The 24,239-nt window shown below is 36.5% G+C and overlaps 4 protein-coding genes across 4 annotated transcripts; 2 read left to right on the plus strand and 2 right to left on the minus strand.

Moving 5' to 3' along the window:
• The first annotated feature begins 57 nt into the window (after positions 1–57).
• LOC114532766 (neuronal acetylcholine receptor subunit alpha-7-like) lies at positions 58–13,472 on the plus strand. The gene is made up of 5 exons (XM_028554349.1): positions 58–263; positions 2,151–2,293; positions 2,370–2,524; positions 2,631–4,056; positions 13,394–13,472. The coding sequence occupies exons 1-4, from the start codon at positions 194–196 to the stop codon at positions 3,694–3,696; spliced, it is 1,434 nt and encodes a 477-aa protein (XP_028410150.1). The 5' UTR covers positions 58–193; the 3' UTR covers positions 3,697–4,056; positions 13,394–13,472.
• On the minus strand, positions 13,125–15,508 carry LOC114532771. Its single transcript, XM_028554357.1, has 7 exons — positions 15,454–15,508; positions 14,790–14,886; positions 14,238–14,373; positions 13,910–14,163; positions 13,739–13,762; positions 13,401–13,504; positions 13,125–13,211 (listed from the first exon to the last, which is right to left on the minus strand). Exons 2-6 carry the CDS (start codon positions 14,869–14,871, stop codon positions 13,416–13,418), a joined length of 585 nt encoding a protein of 194 aa, XP_028410158.1. The 5' UTR covers positions 14,872–14,886; positions 15,454–15,508; the 3' UTR covers positions 13,125–13,211; positions 13,401–13,415.
• A 2,534-nt stretch (positions 15,509–18,042) lies between these two features.
• LOC114532772 lies at positions 18,043–21,157 on the minus strand. Its single transcript, XM_028554358.1, has 7 exons — positions 21,087–21,157; positions 20,600–20,694; positions 19,851–19,974; positions 19,532–19,776; positions 19,352–19,375; positions 19,022–19,128; positions 18,043–18,831 (listed from the first exon to the last, which is right to left on the minus strand). Exons 2-6 carry the CDS (start codon positions 20,679–20,681, stop codon positions 19,028–19,030), a joined length of 576 nt encoding a protein of 191 aa, XP_028410159.1. The 5' UTR covers positions 20,682–20,694; positions 21,087–21,157; the 3' UTR covers positions 18,043–18,831; positions 19,022–19,027.
• On the plus strand, positions 19,074–24,231 carry LOC114532773. Its single transcript, XM_028554359.1, has 7 exons — positions 19,074–19,147; positions 21,716–22,857; positions 23,170–23,320; positions 23,482–23,699; positions 23,791–23,823; positions 23,911–23,973; positions 24,051–24,231. The coding sequence occupies exons 2-7, from the start codon at positions 22,803–22,805 to the stop codon at positions 24,077–24,079; spliced, it is 549 nt and encodes a 182-aa protein (XP_028410160.1). The 5' UTR covers positions 19,074–19,147; positions 21,716–22,802; the 3' UTR covers positions 24,080–24,231.
• The last annotated feature ends 8 nt before the right edge of the window (positions 24,232–24,239 follow it).

Raw genomic sequence — 24,239 nt, forward strand, 5'->3', positions numbered from 1 at the left:
CGCTTATGACTCGTTAGTTATGAGTAGTTATTCCATGCTTAGAGGGGGGGTATAAAGCACATTTATGCAATGCGGCTGAAAATTGTTAACAAGACAAAGGTTTAGCTGTTCCTGATCAAGAAGACAATCTACTCAATTCAAATAAAGAAAAGGAGTATTTCATGCTATAAACCGATATATTTGTAATCCGAAAATGCGAAGTTTGTTCCGTCCATTAGTGCTCTGCCTCTTAATTTTGTCCTTGCAGTTTCGCTTCGACTCAGGTAGGAAGAATTTTTTTTGTTTCTTTATACATTTGTGATGACTATCTGTGATAATGGTCCAAAATCAGCGTCTTTCGAGAAAAATTAGAAGCTTCCTTTTTAACGAACAAATATTATGATGCAATAAAATATTCGAGGATCGACAGTGTAACAATTTCAAAATTTAATTTTGTCTTAAACATTCTGCCACAGTGGTCAATTAAGGAACCTTGATTCTGTATGTTACGTCTAAGTTAAACATAAACAATTTCCAGTTTCAGTCTTTTCGTTACTTTTAGTGCGTATAGCGGTAAATAAAAGTATAGCATGGCTAGCCAATCAACTGGTCCAAACTCTCTTGAAGTCCGGGCAGATGAATGCATTTGTTTATAAGTAGAGCGTCATGATATTTCTCCGGGTAATTTAGACATGTTGATGACACTTGCTTATTTTGTTTTGAATGCCTATGTTAATGTTCTTTGAAAGTTTGGGAAAATTAAAGAAATCACGCAAGGATGACTGAAGATGTGTGACAGTTTTCTGTAAATCAGAGTATAAGGATATAAAACTGTAGGAATTACCAGGAGTCTGAGCCCTGTGGTTTTGTATTTTGTCACAAAAAGCAGCAGGGACAATTTACATAAAAATATATATTCATCCTTTTCGATCCATAGGAGATAAAGTTTTCAATTATCCTTTTTCAGTTTTGCGCATGTGATTATAAGACACAACAATCTTTCTTTTTGACAGTATTTCTTATCTCATCCATCTAAATGCAGTTTAATTTTCCAACTTCTGCAGTGGATCGTAATTGGCAAGAGTTGCCTCTTTGTAATTGCGATGTTTTCAGTCATTTCCGCCCCACATATTCACCAGAAGAAAAGAGGGTTGAACAATGGAAAGCAATCAAGTGTTACAAATGAAAATCCCTATTAGTTTCATTGTCTTCACACTGAAAATTTCGCTGCGTATGATTAAGCCGAACCCTTCAGCAAGTGTGGTAAAGATAACATGTTTTAGGAAGTGTTTTCCACATCGCTATTCCAAGTTTTATTTCGCTTGAAAAACTTGCGTGCTAGAGATTCATTAAAAATTAAACAGACTTGTCTTGTAACTACTGAGTATAATTATGAAAACATTGTAATATGCACGCTCCTGTTTGCAGGTGTATCCGCCAATAAGCCGCTAGTTTTGACGCTTAGTATGTCTAAATGTCATCAATCAAATATACGATTGGATCTCCCTGCAATTAATTTTACCCCACGCAGAAAATCAGACATATTTCGTTGAAAAAATGTTTTGGTTCAGTTCAAAAAACTTACCACCCCTCAGTCGATATGTATACTTTAAGATATTTATCTTCTTTCCCAATATGCCTTAGAATTTTTTTGACAGTAAAAGTTTTATTTAGGACACACAAACTCAGCGTGCAATGGCAATAAGTGATGAAGGCTTTTAGCCTCTCTTTAAGGGGCTAATTGCTGAGTTCAATTTTTAACCGAAACGTTAATTAAAATTATCTTTGATGTGTTCCGTGAAGCGAGATAGTATTATATTGCAGCTTCAGGTTTTTCAAGAAGTAGCAACCTCGTTCAAGCGCTTTTTTGCTTTGACCTCACCACCAGTGAGATTTCGCAAACCTACAAACACTGCTGGGCTCTTCATTTGTATTCAGAGAAAACATAAGGCTAATTTCAGACGTCACATCGTGTCTTGCATGTGGCAAAACACATTAACAACAATAAACTGCTAACGAGGCATCGTAACTGATTCTTATCCATTGTTTTCAATGCGTGGGAACACGAGGGACACCTCGAGGGACACGATCTCTAAAATCCAGCTAAGATAACTTTTTGTTTATCTAACTTGTGTAAACTTGTCTAAATTCATATTATTCGTTTCGGACAGGTTCAAAAGTGACAAAAAATGCTGAATTTCGTCTTCGTGAAGATTTGTTATCAAATCATAACTCCAAAACGCTACCATCGTTAAATGAAACGACACCGGTGACTGTCAAACTAAGTCTTACATTGCGACAGATTCTTGATGTGGTAAGATCACAATTTAACGTTTAATTGGTCTGAAAAACATTGACCGTGAGGTCATCTCCAATCTTCTCTGCTATAGGATGAGAAGAATCAGGTGATGGTAACAAGTATTTGGTTCCGACAGTTTTGGAAGGATAACATTTTAACATGGAATGCCTCGGAATATGAGGGAATTACGGAATTGCACCTGACAAAAAAAGAGATCTGGGTTCCTGACATGAGTATTTACAATACGTAAGTTATTTTTTCGCTGTAAAGCTTAAACTCTCTATCAGTATATTTTCTCTAAAAGCTATTTACTTTTCTATTACAACTTCGCACAATCTTCCCGCATTTTCAGAGCATCAAACTACGGAATTCTGTACCAAAGACTGGACACACAAGTTGTTCTTCGGCACAACGGTGAAGTATCTTGGTTAGCTCCAGTCCAAGTAAAAACTGAATGCAAAATCAACGTGAAATATTTCCCATTCGACGAGCAAATTTGCAAGGTCACTTTTGGGTCCTGGACTTACCATGGTTTCAAGGTTGACATTTACAGCGGTCATGCTGATGTTGAAAACTTTGTTCAAAACACGGAATGGGATCTTATTGAAGCATATTTCACACGTCTGGTGAAGATTTATCCTTGCTGCAACGAACCTTACCCCAGCATCACCGTTCATGTTCGAATAAGACGCCGAGCGTTGTTCTATCTCTTCAATCTTGTTATTCCGTGTGGAGTGATAGCCCTTCTCGCGTCCCTTGCCTTTTTTCTTCCTTCTAATAACGGTGAACGCATCTCTCTTGTGGTAACGGTACTCCTGTCCTTGACTGTGTACATGTTGATAGTATCGGAGACGATGCCTGCCACATCAGAAGTTGTGCCTCTCATTGGAAAGTTCTATATATCGACCATGGTTCTCATAGCCCTCACCCTGATCGCTGTTTGCATCACGCTGAATTGCTGTGAACAAGAAAGACGAATGTCGAGATGGCTGAGAGAAATTCTCATAAATGTTATTGCTCGAGTTTTGTGTATTCTACAAAAACAACAAATTCGAACGAACGCTATTGGTATGCGTGTGAATGAAGCCTTTGTTTTGGAGAATACTTTAGCGAAGTCAACGTCGGCAGGAGCTCAGCCAAAACAAAATCAAAACCATCCAAGTTCAAATGAGGAGAACACAATCGAACGTGCAGCAGATGCTTTAGGAGTTACCTCAGTGAGAAACGAGAAGAAAAAATTGGAGGATGTTGTGCTACAACAAAAAATCAAAACTCAAAAAGAAAATAAAGAGATCAAGGCAGAATGGAAGTTGGCAAGCAAAGCACTCGACAGAATGTTCTTCATTGTCTTCCTTCTTTCATTCATACTCATGTCGATAATCGTTTTCTCAGAAGCTCCACATATTTCCTTAACGTGAACAGTTGGGGCCAAGGATTTTTTGGACGCTTGTAAAATGGAACATAAAAAGAATAATGCAAATCATAACCGAGTATATAGAGAGTAATCAAAACGTATATATGTAATCTGTGTAAACTATATAAAACTGAGAGATCAAATAAATATAAACACGCGAAAAAAGATGCGAGAAGTCAAAGAAACTGTTCCCTGTTTCTTGTGGTGTATGGAAAATAATTTTAATTCAGTTTATCTCTATAGATCAAACGTTTTTGCTTCGGGCTAAGCCAATCAGAACGCGACATTGCAACATGCAGAAGTTCAAAATCTTCAAGATGGCCGCCAAAGGGGAGTTTGCATGGATTTTGTGATTTTGTTCTGGGTATGTTGTGCGTAATATAAGCTATATACTTAATAATCTAGTTTACTTGTTGTAATACTTGTTGTAATATGTTGTTAAAATGCATGTCAAAAGTACGTGCTAATCTATGAAGTGTTAAAATGTGGTAGTGAAACTCTAAACAGCATCTTTGTCAATGGTTTTTCTGAGCAAGCCTTCTTCTTCGTGTTATCATTCAGCAGCGAACTGTAGTTTTGAATATAATTATATAAACGTGGTAGTAATGCTTGTGTTTAATTGAAGTAATACAGTAATGGTTGTTTTTGTCAAACTACTAAGTTATTTATATCCCTAAGTATTCAGTTTTATTTACATAGTATTGTTGACGTTTTCTGGTCGAGAAAAACAGGTTAAGAGTTAAGACGACTTTGTTAATCATTATAATCCTTCACGAGCCAAAAACACAAGAACAAGTCAAAATTGATTTACTGCCAAAAACAAGTAAAAATAATCGAATCAATCCCTGGTCAATCAATCAGTAGTCCTCACTCAGTCACGTCTGAATGAAGTTGGTTGTTTTACCAGATTTAAGCCGGACAGAAGCGTTTATATTATAGCTAGAACACGTTTGAACTTTTAGTGGGAATGGTTTGGTAAAATGACTAACATCCAGTATATTGCAAGAACACCAGACATACAATATACAACATCACACTACATTTTCTTAGGTTAAGCATTAGTTTACTTTGTGTAATTCTAGAACTATTTATCCACAGAAGGCGATCGCAAGAACAAAATAAAAAACAGATTAAGGCGCGTGTTTGCTCAAGCATCAAAGGAATACAACGAGATCATTATATAACAATGACGTCTATTTATTTAGGTAGATAAATAGGTTAAGAACCTCATATGCAAATTCTGAAATATACGATGATATATAATCCCTTACATAATATATTCTAGCAATTTCTTTTATTGTATTGCCTGCCCTAGAAAAGTCTTTTCATAGTTCTATTAACTCCATGAATCAGTCAATTCTTAAAAAAAACCTGCAAGGCAGTTTTCAAATGTGTTTAATTTCAATATGAGACGGCTTCGTATAGTTCGTTGTATCCCATCAGCAAGACGTGAGATTATTATTTCAATTTGTGCAAAAGTTTGATATAGTTTTGGCTGAAAATTATATCTCAAATCTCACTCGTTCTCTACTAAATGTCGCCGAATGACCTAGGCAACCTCGTAAAACTTCATCCGTGACTTCGTGCAGTTTATCAGATTTGGACGGCTGCCCCTTTAGCTGTTCAGCGAAAAACAACACGACATTTAGGCGTGAATTCCTGCTTGGACTTGCATCAACTGCCTCGCATCGTAAACAAGCTTTGGCCCTTTGGCGTACATTGAACATCGCCCGGCCATAATGTGCAACGTCAGCACGTGACGTCATTCCGGTGGCACGTCATAATAAGCGGTTAGCTTGATTCAACAAGGCCAATTATGGACATGCCTGTGTCGCCATGGGATTTGGTTTGAGGGAATAAGGAAATAGGTACAGATTTTAGGCTTGCCTATGAATTAAAGTACGCCTTCATACGTCTATTAATGAAGGTAGCTAACACAAGCTCGTCAAGTCCTTATGTAGTTTTTTATGAAATTGAAATTTGACCAAGGGCAAGGTCTCCTTGTTCGTGCCATCCAGAAATTTTCGGGACTGGCAAATTATTGGGAAGGTGCGTTCTTATTCTGACAGCGCTTTCCAACGAATGGTAATTTTCAAATAAATCACTCTAACACGTTCCCTAAATAAGCTTGTATAACTTAGTCCAGATAAGCATTCAGCATTCTTTACAAGTAGTTGTAAAACTGATGAACTGCTCCATGCCTTGGTATCCATACAACACTGAATCATTCAGAAGTTCTTAATTTCCCCTAAAAAATGGAGCCATTTAGGGCTAGAGAAAGACTAGAGTGATAAGATGTCGTCGGTCAGAGCCCGACAAAGAGTATTAAAAATCTAATTTTGATTTTTCATTTTTCGAAGATTATCACACTTCACATTCATTCTTACTGACTACATCAACTTTTTTAAGACTGGATATTTAGTCATTTAGAGGATGTTTTTTTAGTAACACACTTCAGAACTATCGTTATCAACCGTTTGTTTTGTTGTTTTCAAACTCCGTCCAGATTCAACTATTTGTTCCTGTAGAGTGTCTTAAAAAATATATTCTCACAATGTCATGTTACAAACATCACTGGCTTGGTGGGAAATGTGGGCCTAGTATGTTCGATATTAAAGTCGATGATGAGAATCAGACAAATGCTTTTGAAACGAAATATTTGACCTTTCGCTTTTGGCCGGGAAAGTTTAATTCCTGGCAATAAACATCATTTACGTATCTGCAATTTTTTTAAAGTAATTTTGAGATTAGACTCTGATATTTTTCCTTGACTGGTGGGCATAGTGCAAACATAGAGTTGCATGTTGCTACAATAACAAATATTTTACGAACGAGATTAAGGCAGTAATGAAACCACTTTCTCTCCACGAGTTCATAAAGTTCAGCTATCGCAGTTATAGGTGAGTCTGAACTTGACTCATACTGGACAGCTAGGTCAGATTTTCGACAGATTGATAACTTTATTGCTCCGGGAATATTGTAATGTGCATGATTTTAATTTAAAACGTGATGCGGAAATTTCAAGAGCATATAAATAGATAGACATATCGTGTATGATCTTGTCGTTGGCTATACTATTTTGCCAGTCGGTCAACTTGGAAAAAACTGGTTGTAATTTAAGGCATTTTCATAACTTAGACTAAAAAAATGAATCCACTTAACTCAAGCACACTTTTCCCTCAGCGTGTCGGAGCACAGGGGGACGGTTGATACGGAGAGATATGATAACTAGCTATTGCAAAGCCTTCCTATTTTATAAATAAAAAATACTCGAGGCGTTTTCCGTGTCTAATGACATCTCTGGCTTAAATGGTTGATTAAGGAAATTGTTTAATTGTGGTTTCCCCTGGTCCTTTCTGCATTCTGAAACCTCGAAATCTTCAATCATATATAACGATGATTGTAAAAATGGAGCCTATATGACTGAGCGTGTATAATTGTGTTAATACAGAATAACTTTTTACTAGATTCAGCTGTGCATGTATCCTACTGAGTTCCCAAAACGTTGTATAATTCGCACAGCTATCTAAAACGATTTGATTTCGATTCAGACACAGCACAGCCAAAAGAATTTAAAAAACTGCACGAACTTTCTACAGACAAAATAAAAGCTTGATTTTTTAACGTATTTAGTCATAATATTCCAAGTATTGTGAACGCGTAGCCAATCATACATTAGATGATTCAGTATCAGACAGTCTCAGTTTAAGATTGCAAGTTGGTTAGATTGCATGTAGGTTTATGAAACAAATACCGCAACCTAGGTATAGGGGCCCAATGCATGCTCGTGCAGATATATAGTTAAGTTTAAGTTTATGTTATGCTTCTTCCGTTCACCCAAGTCCACGAATCGTGATAAAATTCGCTAATTTTTCTTTCTCGCGTACTTTTTTCCACTCGTCATGTAAACGTTTATAATTCTGGCAATTCGTTTCGGGTTTTTAGCCTGGAGCTTGAGCAAGCTGATGAACGCCTTTGTTTATTATTGCATGAACCGGCAATCTTTTGAAGTGACCTCTTTAAACAAACGTATTATTTTCCTGGTCTGATATATCTTAGCATAATAGAAGAATGCTAATATATTTGTTATTGTATAATACATATTAGTTGAAACACGAATCAAATAAGCGTAGATAATACATGAAAATTTCTAATTCAAAACTTAAACCTTTGCCTATTATGGTAAGCCGGTTGAACTCTTACGACATAGGTGACTTTTATTGATAAACACTCGCATGTTGAGATATTCTGGTCGATTCGTGTGACACCAATCGATTGAGCATGATCTATAAGCGATACCAACCAATCAGAGAAGAGTATTCAAAAGCCATTGACGTCATAGAGTGTTAGGATTTCAAGTGTTATATAGGCGTGAATATTGTGTCTTTGATCAGAAATCAATCAGTCGACCCATAGCAAGGTATAGCAAGGTATATTTTTGTCATAACAACCGTGAAGAAAGCTAAAGTATTATTTATCAAAGATGTGCAGACTTCGTGTGCTGAATGACGCTCCTATGACGATGAGGGAACGTGAATATATGAGCTCGAATTCAGATTTTCAGTCGCTGTTCACCAAAACAACCTCGGAAGCTGAGATGCTGTCAATGTATATAAATGGTGCGGAGCCCTATCGCAAGAAGAAGGCGATCACGAAGATCTTTCGTCGAAGTAAATATTTGCCAAAACTAGCGGACATTGAAGAAAGACCTGAAAATAATGAACTAGATAATGATGAATTTCTAAACGAAGTTGCGCCAGACTTGTCTTTACCCTGCATTCACCTCGAGCGGGCCTTGAGCGCGGGAGTTATGGCGCAGGAGAAACGAAGACGGCGTCGTAAGGCTGCAAGTCCCAGCAGAGAGCAGGGAAGTCCACGCAAAGAACGTCGTAGAACTCGCCGTTCTGCTGGAGATAAGGTCATCCTGTGAAGACAACCAAACTTTCTTCAGAGGACACCTGCACAAGACGTCAAATAGTTGACTCTATTATCACCTGTGACGCATTTCGATCGACTGTCTTAATTAATAGACATTCACTGAATGACCGCCAGCCATCAACCGAGAAAAGTCGAGGGGAAAAAACACCTGCAGAACTGCTCTTGAAAACCTGGCTAACTCGAGGCTTCTGAGCGCCTTTTGGAAGAGACCAGCATTACTAGATAATATGGACTCAACACTATGAACTAATTACGAAGTCTTGCTGTGATTGTTATTAACCAGATGTTAACAATCAAACAAGCAAAGCGTAGAGTACAACTTTACAAATGCTCAACTCCATAAGATATCCACAGTGATGAACACTGTTATGATCGTAAAATAAATATTGTTTGGTAAATCGAGATCTACTTTGAGTTGCAATAAAACAATTGTTAAACTATGTGTTTTCAATTATAAATAGTTTAATAAATTCTTGTTTGAGTTATTTGAAGAGTGTTGTGTTGTTTTTTCCTGGTTCGCGAGCTTATCAAACTATGGAGAATGTTTTCATAGTTATTAATGGCATTAGCGTTTCCAGGAAGAATTGTGAACTGCAGTGTGACCCCTTGACTTGGCAATAACTCTTGTCTTTCCTTATCTGAAATTACGATAGTAGAACTGATATCGCTTTATTTCCCAACTGCTCGTTGATTCGAATGATTAGATAGATATCTGATACCTTTCTTATTTGTTTTGATACGCTGCGATAAATTGCTTGAAAATAACACAAATATTTCGCTTGAAAGATATTAGGATTTTGCATTTAGTGGATGATACTATAGTTAATAAGATTTTCTCAGGAACTTGACGCAGGTGCAAAGGTTTCCTAAAAATCTACAGTCAGTTTAGTCGCAGTGAAAACTTATCTTTTTGCCTTTTGAAAGTTAATATTTTGAATGTGTAGTTATGGTTTGGACAAGTGCCATATTTGGGGTTGCAATCAATACGTGTTTTAAAACACATTCCATATGTAGCAAGTCCGGGCTTTTGAAATGTCTTCCTCATGGCGCAGGTTAAATCAGTTCCACAATTCTGGAATATTTATACTTCATAAACATGTACTGTTGTTATTCTTGTTCAAGTCACAAAGATGCAAATTCATCTTTCTTTGATATCTCAAGTGCGGAAACCCTCAAACCTTAATTTTTTAATTTCTTCAATGTTGACAGCATGCAGCGACAGATATCTAAGCCATAACAATAGCATTCAATTTATTCTATTATTCAGAACACTGTTTGTCACAGTTTGTCACACTTCAGTTGCAGTTCAAAGTTGTATATAGAAATATTTCCATACGTGAAATAATTAAACAGAGTTTAAAATGATAAACACCTGCAATTTTGTTTCTTTAAATTCCGTGTCGGGGTCCAAATGCAGAGACCTTCTTCTTTATGATATTATTAAAAGAGCCCTCATTTAGTAGACCACATACACATGAAGAAATATATCATCATATACGAATTATGAGATTAGTTTATCTCTGTGTGGATATATTGACAGAGCAAACACCAGGAGTTTTTTTTTCTCGTAGTAACCATGCATATGAACGATATCGTGCCAAGAGCTACATTTGTTCTCTCCCAACATAACAAATATATAAAAAGATCTTTTAACACATTCTCAAATTACTTTTGTTGAAAAAACTTCATTTATATTTGTTGAAATTAATTCTTGGTCTTTATGTTTAGAGTAGCTACTTTGTCGGTGCGTTTATAACCCTATTTTTAAACGTCTTTATACTGACTGAAAGTATTAAAGTAGTTTAACTTTTTCCCATGCAGCTGCGAACGAGATGAAAGCCTCCGTATTTTCTTCAACCGGATTTTTGTAGGTGTATAAAAAAACTAGGATTAATAGCTTGATGTCAGACCTATATGAAGGTTTTGTTTTGACTGGAGTTATGGTTATGGCCAGGTCTCGCATCATTTCAGGTCATGCAGCCAGGCTATATGGCCGGCCCGCCTCATTTACCAAACTCAGTCTTTAAGATGTTTCAGTGCACGCGCGTGAAGCCATATATGTTAAAAAATATAGCGCACTCAGCTGAATGATAGAACAACAAACCAACTAAAGGTTGCTCTCTTATTCATTGACCGTTTCAGTAATGAGTCTAATATTCAACGAGCACCCGCTGAAGGATTTGAGCTTTGTGCCAAAAAAAAACTGGCAGGAATATTAGAACATGTATATATGGCTTGTAGAACGGATTGAAAACAACAAGATATGACAACCATATTGGTCTGGAACAAAGATCTGGTGGAATATCATATAATTGCCTTTGATACAATATATAGTAATTATATACCCAAAACTGTTCATATCCGTCATTCTATGCTAAGGCGGCACATTTATGGTTTATTTACTTGAAAACTATAGACGTTCAATATTGGTTGGCATAAATTTGTACAAAATACAAAGAATCCCTGTATAGACGTTCTTTCAAAATCCAATTATCCTTTTATGTTTTACGTTTGTGAAGACCAGTTTCATTGCTCTTCTATAATCGGTAACTCTGAGTGTTTCATCAGTTTCCTCTGAAAATTCTTCATTTTCATTCAAAGGAAGGAAATATTTTTGTGTGTAAGAAATGTTCATCCATTTTGGATCCGGATCATGGTGATGCTCTGAAGCAGCTCGTGGTGCATGCATGTGAGAAAGAATAGAACATAAGAACAATAATTGAAGCTTTAGATGGAATAATAATGGCTCAGTATTAGGAGAATAATTTGCACGTATCGCTAAAAGTTGCGCCTCGCGAACAATTGTATGATTTGTATTAAGCCAATATCCTAGGACCTAGGTCATAAGTTTCTCTTTGTTTTCTATAACCTGTCACATCTTTGATGGATTTCAGCCAAAACCATTGACAACATTAAACCCTTCGCGACACTTGTTGGCTGTTGCTCAGTAGTCCGAGCTGTTTGAATCTTTAAGTCCAAAGTTGCCGGCAGGGATGACTGATGACTGATTTGTATATAACTTAGAAGGATTTGCACTAATTTATAAGACTTGTCTTTGGTCAACGGCGTAAAGAATTGGTCCAGAAAATCGAGGCGCCAATAGTCTCCGGCAATATTTCCTTTTATCAATTATTCCCGTCAGGAAATCTAACCCCGTGCAGTATCAGTGAGTCAATCTTTATTTTGAATATATAGATCATTCGCTATTTTTTGTCGGAAAAATGTTTGCCTAAATATTTTGACTGTTCTTTTTGTTATAATGCGTACAGACAATCATGCATGCTCGCCGACTGATCTATACTCGATTTTAGTTTTGTTTTGTGACCTTTGAAATGGGTTATCTGATAACCTTAACGTGTTTCTAAAATAGCAAATGGGAATTAGATTTCTAGAAAAACACTTGATTATTCTTGCATGAAATACTTAAGACGTAAACATGCATGAGATTTAATGGTATATTCCGGCGTTTTAAATGCTGGTTGAAATTGTCAGTTTGACTCAGTTACGCAGCATGGTTGATTCAGAAAGGAGCTTGTTACATGGCAACTGGGCAAACATCTTAATAATCGCGTGAATTTTACGTACATCAAAGAATCATTACAATTTAGTGTACATAGCAAATGTGCCGACATTCGCTCATTTACGGCAACACACTGTGTTTGACGTCAGAAGTCATGTTGGGGAAACAAAATATATCCGGCAAATTCGTATATGTCAATTTAAACAGTTGTTTTGTGACTACCTCGAGCCTCGAGGCAGTTTGCATGATTCTGAATTTTTTGGGGTTATCAGTAGAGGAAATATAGAAATTGCTTGTCAAAACAAGGTCTCAGATAATTACCAGTGCCAGATCCTTCGTCGTGGCCATAGTTTTGTTCCTTCATCTAAATACAAGCGGACCTACGCCACCTCGAGTAAAAGTCTCCTAGTTGTGATTCCTCAACTGAACATGGCATGCAGCTATATAATAAAACTAAGCTACCCTAAAATATGCTCTATCAGAACTAAATGCAGAAAGGAATGCTAAAATACTTGAAAAAATATTGTCCATGTTGGCCCTAAAAGTGTGCGAGGGAGTGGCTAATACGATTTCGATTTTAAATCATATAATTCAGTTAGTGTTCTATAAATACTTCTTCTTTCGTTTGAATACTATTCCTGTTGAAAAAGCTCAACTACCCTAATTCGTGTTGACAAATGTTTGCTTATTGTTCGTTGTGGACAGTCCAAAGTGTCAACACAGAATAGTTGAGCACTTGAACGATTGACGTAATGCCTAGTAACGATGAACAACTGATGTGCTCAAATTTCATCTTAATAAATCTCAGAGGCTGTTTCGTTGTTGAAATCTTGCCAAACAGGAACATTTACTTTATGGGTTGGGCTGTCATTTTCAAGATAAGCAAGTCAAATTATTTCAGTAACGCAATAACGAATCCTGAATCATTTAGTAGTGATTTAAATCAAAAATTATTTCATGTTCAAATATGGATTGTAATTCATATATTTCCAGCAGTATAATAATGAAACATGTTCATCTTATTTTTATACTTTTCACAAGAGTCGGGTTTTCATTTTGACCTAAAAAAACGAAAAAAAAGGATGATTACTCATCAGCAAAATTATCATTTGCAATTTCGACTTAATCGGCTCGGTACTTTCTTCTCTTAGGCCAGAGAAACTTGAATATTGAGTTTAACCACTGCGGCTGTTAAACACAAATTTTAAAATATCCTTAGGTTTTCTATTTTTATTCAATATAGGTCTGACCTGATCTTACTGTTCTCAATCCCCTGCTGTTGGAGAAGGTTTCCAAAATGGTTTGTGTGTGGTGCTTGGTGGTAATGTTTCAATTCTTGGTGTCGTCTTGGTTGCTGTAACAATCAAATACAGGTATGTATCATTCAATTTTACCCACCCATGTGGCCGTGGGTGAAGCCAACCTCTTGTGGGTGAAGACTTCTACGATAATGTATCTCTTTTTATTCCCCCCGCAACTTCGTACCCAGGGTCTTGAAACGACGGAGGTTGTCCCCCCCCCCCTATTAAGCTCTAGTTTTGTGTGATGTGAGACCAGGAGATGCGGAGATAGAAATGTTAAAACTTACTTGGCGGGAGATTGATCGTATTGGCTGAAAAAGAAAGAGAATAGCTTTAGCCACATTTCAAGTTCAACCGAATAAAAACGACTCGGAATAGTAGATTTGAAGTCGTTGGATCGGCCTACAGCATGTGAGACGCACGTGCAAGGTTATGCTCATCATAACGCTCTCACTTACGGATCACGTGATAAACAGCGGAGTAGTCCCCAGTCCCCAGTTTAGGAATGCATCCAAGTTTGCTACATTTTGGAGGACATTTGTTTTGTGATAACAATTCATTCATTTCATCGACAATTGCAGAAATTTTATTTTTTTTTCCTGATTGTTGATTGTAATTACTGATAGCGTAACACGCTATCGTCTGCGTCTGCATGTTTGTCTCGCGAATGGCGAAATACTCGCGGCCGGCTTTTATGGCTGCAAAAGTGCATCTAAACAAAACAAACCGCAGTAACCATGACTATATTCAGAGTATTTGATCACACCAGATGTTCTGCAATCATACCTGCAAAGTATATCACTAGGGAACTGCACATCAGAGTCAGTGAAGTTTTTCTCACTGAGTAATTTGTGATTCGACGATGGTTTCCCGCTGTCCTGGACGCAAGCCTTGTAAGCATAATTTCTGCTGCACTGATCGGCTAAAGAATTCATATAACATTGTCATAGATGTATGCAGAAGAACAATTTTTAAATCAACGTTACAACAACATACAACATAACCAAAGAGCAGCGTTGGCAGTGTCTTCAAACAACTTAGCATGCCTAAATAGACAAAACACTTCTCGACGTTTTGAAGGCCCTCAGATCGAAACGTCGACGGAAGTGTTTTATCTATTTAGGCACTTGTTATACCACATTTGATGCCAACAACATACAATCGGAAACTTAGCGAATAATTTCATATCTCGGGCACTAAATATAATTTTTCCCCCTTGTCCGGCCTAATAATCAAAACCTTGATCTGTCTGTTTCGTTCACGGTACACCATATGACATATTTGCCATAGTGTAAGGCCTCGTCATTTCTCGCAAGATTAAACATATATGGATCCTACCAGAAGCTGAGTGAAATATGAATGACAGGTTGAAACACATTAGCGTGACAGCTGTTGTCCATCGCATTATAATAGATAACATGTCTTTTTAAACACTCTGTGTGAAACATATATAATGAAACTATATGAGTATTAATATTGCTAATCTAATGACACATCTTTACATCACTATGGCATCCCTAAATCTTTGTGTAGAATTTTCTATTCAGTGTATTAAAATTATCACGAACGGGGAAGTAACTGGAAAAACAAAAAAACAAAAACAAAAACAAAAAACAAAAAAAGAAAAACAAAAACAAAACCGAGTAAAGGTCGACACAGACTGGACGCGAAGCGGCAACGCGACGCGAATTTTCAGTTTTCAGAAGCGTATAAATTAAATTCTAGAAGCAAAATTTGAAGTCAATGGACGATAGAGCAGTCAAAATGTATTATTTTTATGTAATCCACAAGAAAATTTTGATAAGTTCAAAATTATTTGCTTTTGGAAAATATAAAACGTTGAAAATTCGCGCCGCGTTGCCAATTCGCGTCCTGTCTGTGTGCATGTGGTGGGCCTTAGTGAATATAATACGTATAGAGAGAAACGTATGAATCGGGCGCGAAGTTATGGACGCAAAAGATGCCTGAAACATTAGAGCATAAAATGGATCGTATAACTTACATGTCTTTACAATTCAACTTTACTTCGAATGTTCAGTCTTCAGTGAAAGGATTCAGTCGATGAATTTAGCAGTGACAAGGTGTTCTCCTCTATATATATAAAGTCGCCGGGGTAGTGCGGCAGCTTCTCGCAAGAATGATTTTCATTGGCTGAACTTTACAGCACATTTCTGTTTCAACCAATAGCATAACTTCGTTCTTTAGAAAGTATAGAAAAGCATTATCCAATTGGACGAAAGCTTCCGAAAGCTGGGACATGTCGCAAGTCATCACAAGTCATCGTTATAACTCGGAATGATTTATTTTTGCAGAAAAGACAGACATGCATGAAATTACCGCATGCAACCATACAAAATTCGACTGAAGAAAGTCCCTTGCATAGCTATAACCGTTACATGAAAATGTTGAAACAGTACGATTATACAGACGGTTTCTTTTCCAGGTGCAGGGAGAGAAAAGTACAGAATAAAGTCAATTACACATGAATTTTGATGGCATACATGAAGTAAACATACATATAGCTTGTTCAATATTACTGGCACAGGGGGTAAGTTAAGTCTTAAACGGAGATGGAAGACAACATTCTAGAACATGTCAATGTAAAGTCATTGACGCAAGTAGATGCGCGCGGGTGGTTGTAATTTCGTCGGCTAATTATAAAACTTATAAAACTCATAGGGAAAACATTTTTCATATATATCATAGGATAGACTAGACCTTTAGGAGTCTATACTGCTTCAAAAATATATTCATTGGTGGATTTGAATTGTAAAATATTTATATTTGGATTTTTAAAACAATTGCATATCGATATATGCATGCGAGAAATGGTCGAACGGTTTTCAGGAAGCGACGAAAACGCGCTCTTGTACATGTCAACTGCAATCACTACATGCGAGATAAGAAAGGAATACAATGCACTTTAGCTACAAATGATAAATGAGAAGTTCTGTATCAAGAACGAATTAAGTTTTTAATTCAGGCGATTGTTGTTTGATGAAATGCATGCATTAATTGATGCAAACCCGGAGGAAACATTCCTCTCCTGACATTCTTGGGAAAAAATGATTTTAACTGGTGACAGAAATGCAGTCTTAACATAACATATAAATCAAACATGCAATCAACCTATATAACGCCATGTAGCTAATGGTTTTTAATTTCATGAAAAATATTCACAACGTTATACTTTGTTACTCTCAGGTAGAAAATTTAGATCAAATGAGGTCATGGCGCATGTACCAACTCCTCTCCCAATATTACATTGCGACTGCTTGACACTTGACTCGGTGAAGTGCCGGCATTTTGAGGAAGGTTTCAAAACTTGAAATTCTTCCAGGAGCGTGAAAGCTTGAAGTCGTTTGCGACTCTGTTGAAACCTAAGCATAATAGAATAAAGTTGATAAACTCGAAGCAGACAAGAGATAGAGTAATCAGTTCAATTATTAATAGCTCAACAAGTTCATTGCATTCCCCATCCTGTTTATTTCCTTCGCCGAAATTACAAAGCCTCGTTTAGACGTAGGTTTACCGGGTCGTTCTCCTTGATTGATTATTGCTAGATATTCTCCTGACATTCTTGCTACCGTCGTGAGTGGCCAAATGATATATTACATAAATGATAAGGTGTTCCTGAACTCGGATAACTCGCCTATGCAATCTCCTTAATGGTGCAAACCGTGGAATACCAATGCTTTTTAGTGCCATGTCATCTCACGAGGTTATTATGAGGTAATGAAACGGAGCGGTGGGCATTGGAGAATAGATCGCACATTTCGCTGGTTGCATCCAATGTGTTTCTACTTAAAGTATTGAACCAAACATCGCAGACCGACTCGTCATTTTCCACTGCAATTAGTTTTGTGAGGGATTTCCTCGCTTTCTTCTCATTTCTTCCTTTCAAACACTCAAAATTTATGTGGGTAACCAAACACAAAATGACAGAAATAACAAAATTCAGTTACTATCTACTTATTATCACTTCATGGTTCCTTTTCAATCAAATGAAGATCTGGGAGACCAAGAGCTATCGTTGCAAGGGAAGACGGAATGAAACTATAAGGACAACCAGTGGACCTTAATCAATGTTGGAATAGAATTATACCTGGAAACAAAGCCGGTTCAATCTATGCCAGAAAATGTTAAAGCTGTTTTCAAACGTAAAAGAGATCTTACAAAATAATTATTAGAACAACGCCAATTTGTGTTTACTTCTATAACATGATTGTATGCACATGCAGTGCTGTCATCATATAAATGTGACAAGAATCATATTGACTTGACTCAGACTTTTGACCCCCACTGTATAGTGTAGCCAAGGTCGTCGCCGGGTGCAAAGATACTCTAGAAAAAGAGGAATTTTTTCCCCTTCCATATATCTTATGCTGCGTTAAGACTAAGTGCACATGTGCCCAGTGTCACAACTAGCTCGTAAAATATGCTGCATTAGCACACTGTACTTATTAAATACGCTATACGTTTAGATGCAGGTTGTTGCCTAACTAAGTCAGTTCGAGTCCGGGAGATACGAAATAACACGGTACCGTAATTATTAAAAAAAAAATTAGTATTCTACGATTTTAATTTTTCAAGCATGCTAGTTTCACCAAAACATGATAGTCCTTCAGGAGAGTTTTTTTCTTATCTTATCGAAGAGACAAGAATTCACTACAGTATACAATTAAGTATTTTCTAGCACATTTTAATTGTGATTTAGCACATTTGTTTAGATTCCGGCAGAGATCTTGCACGAATATTAATAAACGACAGAAATGTACCCCTCACCTCATCAAATAAAAATGACGCAAAGCAGTAATGTTGCTCAGATGCAAAACAGAAATAAGAAAATGATAAGATGTACTAACTAGAAAGCACTGCTTAACAGCGCTCGTACTCTACCAGTTCAATGTTTTCTATAATAAACATCTGGACTTGGCTTAATACAATACATACATATGTAAATTGTAAGACAGGGTCACAGGGAAATATTTTAACTCCATGACTACACTTCGATTGCATAGGAAAGAAACTGTTTTATTGCGTGGACAGAGTTGAGCTGTTATCTTGACAGTCTCCTTTTCAAATCACATGCTGTTAAAGCTGTTTCCAAAAAGAACTATCTTTATTTCCCGCACCATGCACCATGCACCATGCAAGTACCCCATGATCCCATCGCATGTTAAGCAAGTCAAAATATTTCATTAACGCAATAACGAATCCTGAATCATTTAGTAGTGATTCCACCATTCATTGCATGTAATCAAAAATTATTTCATGTTCAAATATGGATTGTAATCTATATATATTTCCAGCAGTATAATAATGAAACATGTTCATCTTATTTTTATACTTTTCACTAGAGTCGGGTTTTCATTTTGACCTAAAAAAACGAAAAAAAAAGGATGATTACTCATCAGCAAAATTATCATTTGCAATTTCGACTAAATCGGCTCGGTACTTTCTTCCCTTAGGCCAGAGAAACTTGAATATTGAGTTTAACAACTACGGCTGTTAAACACAAGTTTTAAAATATTCTTAGGTTTTCTATTTTTATTCAATATAGGTCTGACCTGATCTTACTGTTCCCAATCTCCTACTATTGGAGGAGGAGGTCTCCAAAATGGTTTGTGTGTGGTGCTTGGTGGTAATGTTTCAATTCTCACTGTCGTCTTGGTTGCTGTAACAATCAAATACAGGTATGTATCATTCAATTTTAACCACCCATATGGCCGTGGGTGAAGTCTGTTTTCTACGACCATGTACCTCTTCCTATCCCCCCCGTAACCTCGTACCCAGGGTCTTGAAACGACGGACGTTGTCCCCTCCGGGACGGTATGGTTAGATCTAGTTTAGTGTGAAGTGAGACCTGGAGATGCGGAGATAGAATTGTTAAGACTTACTTGTCGGGAGAGTGATCATATTGGCTGAAAAAGAAAGAGAATAAATCCCTCAGCTTTAGCCACATTTCAAGTTCAACATAAGAACGACTCGGAATAGTAGATTTGAAGTCCGGCGTTGATCGGCCTACTGCATGTGAGACGCACGTGCAAGGTTATACTCATCATAACGCTCTCACTTACGGATCACGTGATAAACAGCGGAGTAGTCCTCAGTCCCCAGTTTAGGAATGCATTCACGTTCGTCACATCTTTGAGAACATTTGTTTTCTGATAACAATTCATTCATTTCATCGACAACTGCAGAAATTTTATTTTTTTTTCTTGATTCTTGATTATAGTCAATAGCGTAACACACTACCGTCTGCATGTTTGTCTCGCGAATGGCGAAATACTTGTGGCCAGCTTGTTCCGCTTCAAAAGAGCATCTAAACAAAACAAACTGCAGTAACCATGACTATACTCAGAATATTTGATCACACCAGGTGTTCTGCAATCATACCTGCAAAATATTTCATCAGAGTAGTCCACATCACGATAGCTTTTCTCAAGTAGCTTGTGATTTAACGACAGTTTCCTGTTCTGGACACAAACCTTGTAGGAATATTGTCTGCTGCACTGAAAGGCTAAAGAAGTCATATAACAATGTCATAGATGCATGCAGAAGAACAAGAAAGATTTGTCACAGAAGTAAACTACTACTTCGAAAGCTATGTGCTAGCTTCCAATTTTTAAAACAACCTTAATATATAATCGGAAACTTAGCGAATAATTCAGTTATATATCTCGTGTTCCGTCCGCACGATTGATATTTAACATTTATAGTTTATTTCACCTTTATACTTTATGTTTGTTATTTGCACGCTTGCACGGCAACTCTTAGACCGGACCCGAACTGTTTATTTGTCGCCACCTATGACGTACACGCACGATTTAATTATACGGTTTATTGATGAAATAGGAGAAGGTCGTTGCTAAGGCTTGGGTGAGTCAAGCGTAATTTTGTGCACTGTTTGTCTAAAATAAAATCTGTTAGAAAAAACCACGTTTATCGAGTTTGAATCGTAGCGAAATCAAATGAAATCGATCGAGAAGTAACATCTCGGGCACCAAATAGAATCACCCCCGCTTGTTTTAATTAAAATCTTGATCTGTCTGTTTCGTACACCACACGACATATTTGTATAGTATAAGGCCTTGTCATTTCTCGCGAGATTAAACATGTCTGGATCCTACCTGTATAGATCTTACCTGAAGCAGAGTGAAATATCAATGACAGGTTGAAACACATTAGCGTGACAGCTGTTGTCCATCGCATTAGAATAGATAACATGTCTTTTTAAACACTTTAGGAGGAACATATATAATGATACTATATGAGTATTAATATTGCTAATCTAATAACACATCTTTACATCACCATGGCATCCCTAAATCTTTGTGTAGAATTTTCTATTTGTATTAAAATTATCACGAACGGGGAAGTAGCTAACTGCATGGTATTCATGCATATACAAGAATATATACTTGGAGATCTCTATATATCTAGGTTGCTAACTTAGCGTGAATTTCTCCACTGAGAATTAAGATTTTTTCACGCAGTTTTTATTTACATATGAAACACTCGCGTTATAGTAGTTTTTTTCTACGCCATATATTGAAACACATCTGCCTTAACCCCCTGTTTTGTGCCAGTTGGACAGCCAGTTACGCGATAGAAATGATCACATTTACTCACATTACACCGTATCTTCTTCCTTGAACGGTATATTTTTCACTCCCCAAATGATATGTTTCGTGTTTTTACAGTTTTCACCCTCTCTTTTATACCAATTTTCATCGTTAATAATTCATGAACCCTGTCGTATATTTCAATCATCTTTTGTGTGAAATGATAGATAATATAAATTTGAATGATTAATGAAATAAAAGAGGGATATCAGCGTCCTATTCATGGAAAACAATGATGATAATTTTTCCTTTTATCATTTCATAACTATGCAATTCCTGTGGGCGTGCTGCAATTCCTATGTTTACGATTTATCTTCCGTTCAAACTGCTGTCTGCTGTCCAAATTTTAGTTCTCACTTCTCAGTGGGACAATTTCATTGAGGAATAAGAAACGGGATAAAAATTTCGCATGAAATTAACACACTTTAACTGTTTAAAATCCCTGCTTAATACTTGCAATTAAAAATTATAAATTAGGTAACATTATTACTAATATCGCCGGTATTCAGTCATTCAATACCCGCCCCCAATAGTCTCAGGAAATTAAAATTTATTTGTGTATTTTATAAATAAATATCTTTAGTGCCTGGATACAATATAGTCAGACTTTTCATAGTGATTCTTTTTTAAACACAGTTTGAAAGATGAGAACTTAACGATGCAGAAGATATCCTCCCCGTAAACTAAAAGATGGTATGTTTTCTTTGTGACATGACTGCCCGTTAATATTTGGCTCTGTAGTCAATTCCCAGTACGTCTTATATGGTCTGCCGTCTTTGAGAAACTCGACCCTCATGCAATAAATTCGAAATGCGAAGTAATAGAAAAATAATAAAATCAACATTTTTTTAGGCGAAAAATAAGTTGAAGTTTATGTGAATCACGAGAAATCTCTATATATGAGTTTATATCCATTGATGACACAGTGATTTCCTTGCAATTCAATAATTCCTGGGAAAACTATTTTTAGAATTTAATGTTTACATCGAGAGATAACCAAAGTCAACACTTTTAATTGTACATTGTATGGTGACATTTGGTTATCAAGATCTGACGTTACCTAGACAGTAATCCTGATGCATTAATTGATATTTCGTTATTTTCACTATTCATTATTTTATCTCATAGTTAAATCAGTCGTATTTTTGATCAATTCAATTTTGAACAAACTGTCCACCTATGGCATTTCTTTATTAGAAAGAATTTCTTTATGATAAAACACAAAAAATGGTTCAGAAACACCGGACACGACAACTGTTTGAGGTTTAATCCGAAATTTCAATTTCAACATATAGTTCAGGCTGAATTCTTTGGTGATTACATGTTTACATAAATTTTAGGGGCATCAACACTTATACATATGCCTTGCTGAACAACTGTTGGGTTTTTTTTAAATCAAAAAAGTACTACCGTCTGTATTGCTGTCGTCTTGCGTAGTATAAGTTGAGGTATACGTATATGCTTTGCTTAGCGTTTAGGGCTTAAACAAACAGTGGATTTGAATTAAAATCATACCTTTTAATTGAATTTTTGCTAAGTCATAAACGTCTTTGCGCATTCAAATTTCTGTTTGCTTTGGTAATCGCAGGCATGTTTTTTAGCCAGGAAATTAGACAATGTTTGATATCTGATGAGGTATATAACAGTTTGGAGTCACAATACTAGATTAACATCAAGCAAGATATTAGAGTAATTTCATACAAGACGAACAGCTTTATTCAATATGGAGACAAGATATATGCTTGGTATTTTGATACTTGTGATTGGCGTAGCCAATGGTAAGTCTTCCTTTTCAGAAGATTTTTCTAGCTTGAATAATTCTGATACGGCTTAGGTATGCTAAAGCGTGCTTACACTGAGTTTTAATGAAAAACCAAACTGTCGTTTACGATCGAGTAGATGAACTCGTGTGGGTAACCCAGACCAAGTTATTTGATTCTGTTTAAAACTTGGTGCAGCGTCAGAGAATCAGAAGACACGTTGTACAGTATGTCTAAGGATTAGGGGAGGATTAGGAGTATGGGGGTTGAGGGAAGTTTGAGTGAGGGATTGGAATGTAGGAAATTGCATAAGCATTCTTCAATTTCCAGGATATCAATGCAATGATCGGCCTCGAAAACTTGGCTGCTTTCAAGATTCACCAAAGAACAGATTGATGAGAAATGAATTCAATGTAAAGATGAAGGATTCTGACTGGTTGGGTGATAACTGGAGTGAGCATTTGAACAAATTGTTGTGCGAGTAAGCTGATCGAGCTATCATCATCTAAGTTCTTTCATTCTTTATTTGCACGAACTTACCGCTATTTATTCGTCTGCACGATCTACAGCACTATCAGTCGCTTGTGGGGTGCATTGATTCTTGATAGGAAAAAAACGTTTAATGTACATCTGTCTATCTAGGTGTTCTGATAAAGCTAAAAAAGCAGGGAAACAGTACTTTGGTTTACAACATTTCTACGAGTGTTGGATTGGAAATCTAGATCATGTTGACATTGAAAAATTTCGTTTAAAAGACAAATCGAAATGCTGGTCGAAGAATCCGAATCCTTTCAAATGCGCTGAAAATGATCAAGTGTGTGTTGGAAAAGGATTAACTATGGCAATTTATGAAGTCACTCGTATGTTTATCAGTTAGTTTGCTTGTTGATTGTGTCCCTTCTTTAATCATTTGAATATTCCTAAACTCTGTTTTATACATTATATATATAGATTCCTCGTTCATCATACCAGACACAGCGACAGGTAATGTATTAAAACTCCCTATTTTCTATTCCCTATTGACTTCTTCAAAAACTCTACTGAGAAACTGATTTTTTTTAACTCGAGTAGAGCCGACAATGAAAGTCATGAGTCTGCCAGCGAAAGGCAAACGACCTCCTCCAAAGATACCAGGTATTTTACGAATAGTACTGCATGGTTAGATCAGGCCAAGTTGACCGTAAAACTATTAATGTTCTTTTGGTTTTCAGCTCTACCACCTCACATCGGTCGTCGCTAAATATGAACATCAATCATATGGATCGATACCAAACTACCTTACTTATATATAACGTATACGGTAATATAGAGAACATATAACTGAAGTATTGCTACTTTGATGAAGGAATACTTGAATAAAGTTCATGAGTGGAAAGTCTTGTTTTTAGAATTTTTCTTTC

This window comes from Dendronephthya gigantea, unplaced genomic scaffold (assembly GCF_004324835.1).
Source record: "Dendronephthya gigantea isolate DGI-Jeju-01 unplaced genomic scaffold, DenGig_1.0 000080F, whole genome shotgun sequence".
In the NCBI taxonomy this organism is placed as follows: Eukaryota; Metazoa; Cnidaria; class Anthozoa; order Malacalcyonacea; family Nephtheidae; genus Dendronephthya; species Dendronephthya gigantea.

Excerpts from the sequence above, each read along its gene's own strand:
- LOC114532766 (XM_028554349.1), top strand. The coding sequence starts at position 194 with ATGCGAAGTTTGTTCCGTCCATTAGTGCTCTGCCTCTTAATTTTGTCC. Across the intron at positions 2,294-2,369 it reads TGCGACAGATTCTTGATGTG|GATGAGAAGAATCAGGTGAT; the intron begins GTAAGATCACAA and ends TCTCTGCTATAG. Across the intron at positions 2,525-2,630 it reads GACATGAGTATTTACAATAC|AGCATCAAACTACGGAATTC; the intron begins GTAAGTTATTTT and ends CCGCATTTTCAG.
- LOC114532772 (XM_028554358.1), bottom strand. The coding sequence starts at position 20,681 with ATGTTATCTATTCTAATGCGATGGACAACAGCTGTCACGCTAATGTGT. Across the intron at positions 19,777-19,850 it reads TCTGATGAAATATTTTGCAG|ATGCTCTTTTGAAGCGGAAC; the intron begins GTATGATTGCAG and ends TGTTTTGTTTAG. Across the intron at positions 19,129-19,351 it reads TATGATCACTCTCCCGACAA|CAACCAAGACGACAGTGAGA; the intron begins GTAAGTCTTAAC and ends TGATTGTTACAG.
- LOC114532773 (XM_028554359.1), top strand. The coding sequence starts at position 22,803 with ATGGAGACAAGATATATGCTTGGTATTTTGATACTTGTGATTGGCGTA. Across the intron at positions 23,321-23,481 it reads TTGAACAAATTGTTGTGCGA|GTGTTCTGATAAAGCTAAAA; the intron begins GTAAGCTGATCG and ends CTGTCTATCTAG. Across the intron at positions 23,700-23,790 it reads GGCAATTTATGAAGTCACTC|ATTCCTCGTTCATCATACCA; the intron begins GTATGTTTATCA and ends TTATATATATAG.
- LOC114532771 (XM_028554357.1), bottom strand. The coding sequence starts at position 14,871 with ATGTTATCTATTATAATGCGATGGACAACAGCTGTCACGCTAATGTGT. Across the intron at positions 13,763-13,909 it reads CGCTGTTTATCACGTGATCC|CCAATACGATCAATCTCCCG; the intron begins GTAAGTGAGAGC and ends TTTCTTTTTCAG. Across the intron at positions 13,505-13,738 it reads TACGATCAATCTCCCGCCAA|CAACCAAGACGACACCAAGA; the intron begins GTAAGTTTTAAC and ends TGATTGTTACAG.